The sequence below is a fragment of the Mesitornis unicolor genome, unplaced genomic scaffold (assembly GCF_000695765.1).
Source record: "Mesitornis unicolor isolate BGI_N332 unplaced genomic scaffold, ASM69576v1 scaffold8031, whole genome shotgun sequence".
Classification (NCBI taxonomy): domain Eukaryota; kingdom Metazoa; phylum Chordata; class Aves; order Mesitornithiformes; family Mesitornithidae; genus Mesitornis; species Mesitornis unicolor.
The window spans coordinates 505-2901 of NW_010161635.1; the positions used below are offsets into that span (position 1 = coordinate 505).

A 2397-nucleotide genomic window follows, 5' to 3' on the forward strand; every position below is an offset into this window, starting at 1 on the left:
AGCAGCACTCCAGTTTCGGCTACAGCAGTTTGCAAAGCCCCGGCTCTAGTCTAAACGCCTGTCAGTATAACAGTTGACGGACTTGACACAAACCACCTCTGACAAAACAGCGCCGACATAGCAAAGCAGAAGCAAAGCGACATTTAACGGAAAAGGAAAAAAAAATTAAAAAGAAATAAAAGAAAAAAATTAAAACCCGATGATGTCTAACAGCAAAACCCGAACAAGTGAGAGAGGAAAATAAAATTAAAAAATAAAACCCCAAACAAAACACCACCAAAAAAACTCCAAAAAGCTCCGCGGACTTCGACTGTAAAGAAAAAGATATATTAATGCAAACCAACGACGCAACCAACAGAACAGCGCTTTAAAAGGAAAAAAAACCCCAAAACATCATAAACCGTAAACGGACCAGAAAACTTTTGCAAGAGACACCGAAATCTGGTACATGGATGAGTTGCAATTTTTCTCTGGATTATGCGGGTTGTATGTGTTTACTTGAACTTGCACACGAGTTGGTGAGGCGGCCGCTTCCCCGCGGGGAGGGCGGCCAGGGCGGGGGACGCCTCGGTGGTGAGAGCTGGTGGGACGGTTCTTGGCCGCTTGTCGCACGGGAAGAGTTTGGTTAATGTTTACCACTGAGAAACAGAATCACACTCGGAAAAAAAAAAAAAAAAGAAAAAAAAAGGGGGGGGATATAATTCGCAGAGTAAATTCTGCGGGGAAAAACGGTTAAAATATTAGGTATGAAACTATTAAAAATAATAATGACAAGGGTCAACCACTTATATAAGGTTATATTTATATCTACCGTTGCATTGTGCCAGATCATTGTCCTTGGCCGTTGAATAAACTGTTTTTAAAATGCATGATTCTTGATGTTTTTTCTTTAGTTGGAAGCTATAATCCAGTCATTCCTGATACTAAGCAGCTCCAGGTTCCTACCTCTTCATCCTTTCCAAAAGACTGCAGTATCCTCGGTTGTGAGAGAGCAGAGAAACCCTCCAGCGATGCGAAAACTTCAGCATTCTCCCCGTTCAAAGTCTTATTCTGATAATGAAATTATCATTCATCTTTATTTAAACGCAGGGGGGTTTACTCTTTAAAAAAAACCAAACCAAACCAACAAAAAAACCAAACAAAAAACAACCCCCTTTTAGAGAGTCTAGGGAAAAAAAAAGACGAAAAATGGTCGGTTATGAAGTGAATCCAGATACTGCATCTCTGCTAGAGAAACAGCGAGCCTCGGCGTCCGGGAAGGTTGCTTAGCAAAGCTGAAAGCGTTCCTCGCTTTTCTAACTATAAAAGAAAAACGAGGAACGAAAAAAATAAAACCCAACCCTATCTTAAGGTGTTATTATCTTAAGGTGTTATTATGTAAATGTAGATACTTTAACAAATGCTTGTTGAAAAAAAAAACCATGGAAATGATAAATATGAACTTTATTAATACGCATACAAAACGCATATGAAGTTTAATTGCAGGCATATTTGTTGCTTATTTTTGTCGATACTTATTACCTGTAGATGACAAAGAAACATAATATAAAATGCACACGGTACTTCTTTCCCAGTGTATTTCACAACTGTGGTAAACGTTACGCTGGATGTTTCAATTATGCTGTTGTGGATAAGGATGCAGTATATATATTGTTTTATAAGTTATGTTTTGTGATTTTTTTTTTTTTCAAAATTAAGAGCATGGGAATAAAAAAGAAAACAAAACAAAAAAAAACCCGAAACGAAATCTAGAAATGGCTTTAATGTTATTTTCTGGCTGTTGTTGAGAGCTCAACTAAAGAAGAAGAAAAGCAGCTTTCTCCTCCCCCGCTCGGCGGGGGCATTTCGGGGAGGGCCCCTCCGCTTCCCCCCGGTAATTGCGCCGTCGCCCCACGGCCCGGCTGGGGAGGGGGTCTTGGTTCCCGCCACCCCAGGGGCAGCTCCAGCACTGGAAATCCTCCCGACCTCTAATTTTATGGCAGAATTTTACCGCTTTTTGGCTGCGCGGCGGGGTTGGCGGCGGCAGCCCTCCTGGCCGCCTGCATTTCTGCTCCCACCAAATAATCACGCCTCAAGCCGTGGGCTTGGGGGGGGGGGTTCTTCTCCCCAAAGAATTCAGCCCCGAACCCTGAAGCCCCCCTCAGCGTTTTGCAGCCCTGGGACAGTTCCTTCCCCCTGAACCGTTTCGCCGTCTCGTTGAGGTGCGTTTTGCTCTCGGTTCTCCGAATTCGCCGATACCCTGAATTTTAAAGGTTGTTCGATTTATTTTTTTTCCCCGGACCTGTTGCAAGGACAAAAGACTCTGATTTCTTTACTATTACGATTACTATCGATATTTTGTGGGAAATGCTCTAATTCAGCCAACGAATCCATTAATTACCTGTGGCGGGGGCGGAT

The 2397-nt window shown here is 42.6% G+C and overlaps 1 protein-coding gene across 1 annotated transcript in view; it reads left to right on the plus strand.

The window, feature by feature from the left end:
• Positions 1-77, plus strand: part of LOC104547607 (pituitary homeobox 1) — a gene marked incomplete at its 5' end in the record, with an annotated part of 529 nt that extends 452 nt beyond the window's left edge. The window contains one exon of the mRNA XM_010193384.1: positions 3-77. Coding sequence (XP_010191686.1) covers positions 3-77 — 75 coding nt within the window. The remainder of the gene's footprint in view (positions 1-2) is intronic.
• Between the last annotated feature and the right edge of the window lie 2320 nt (positions 78-2397).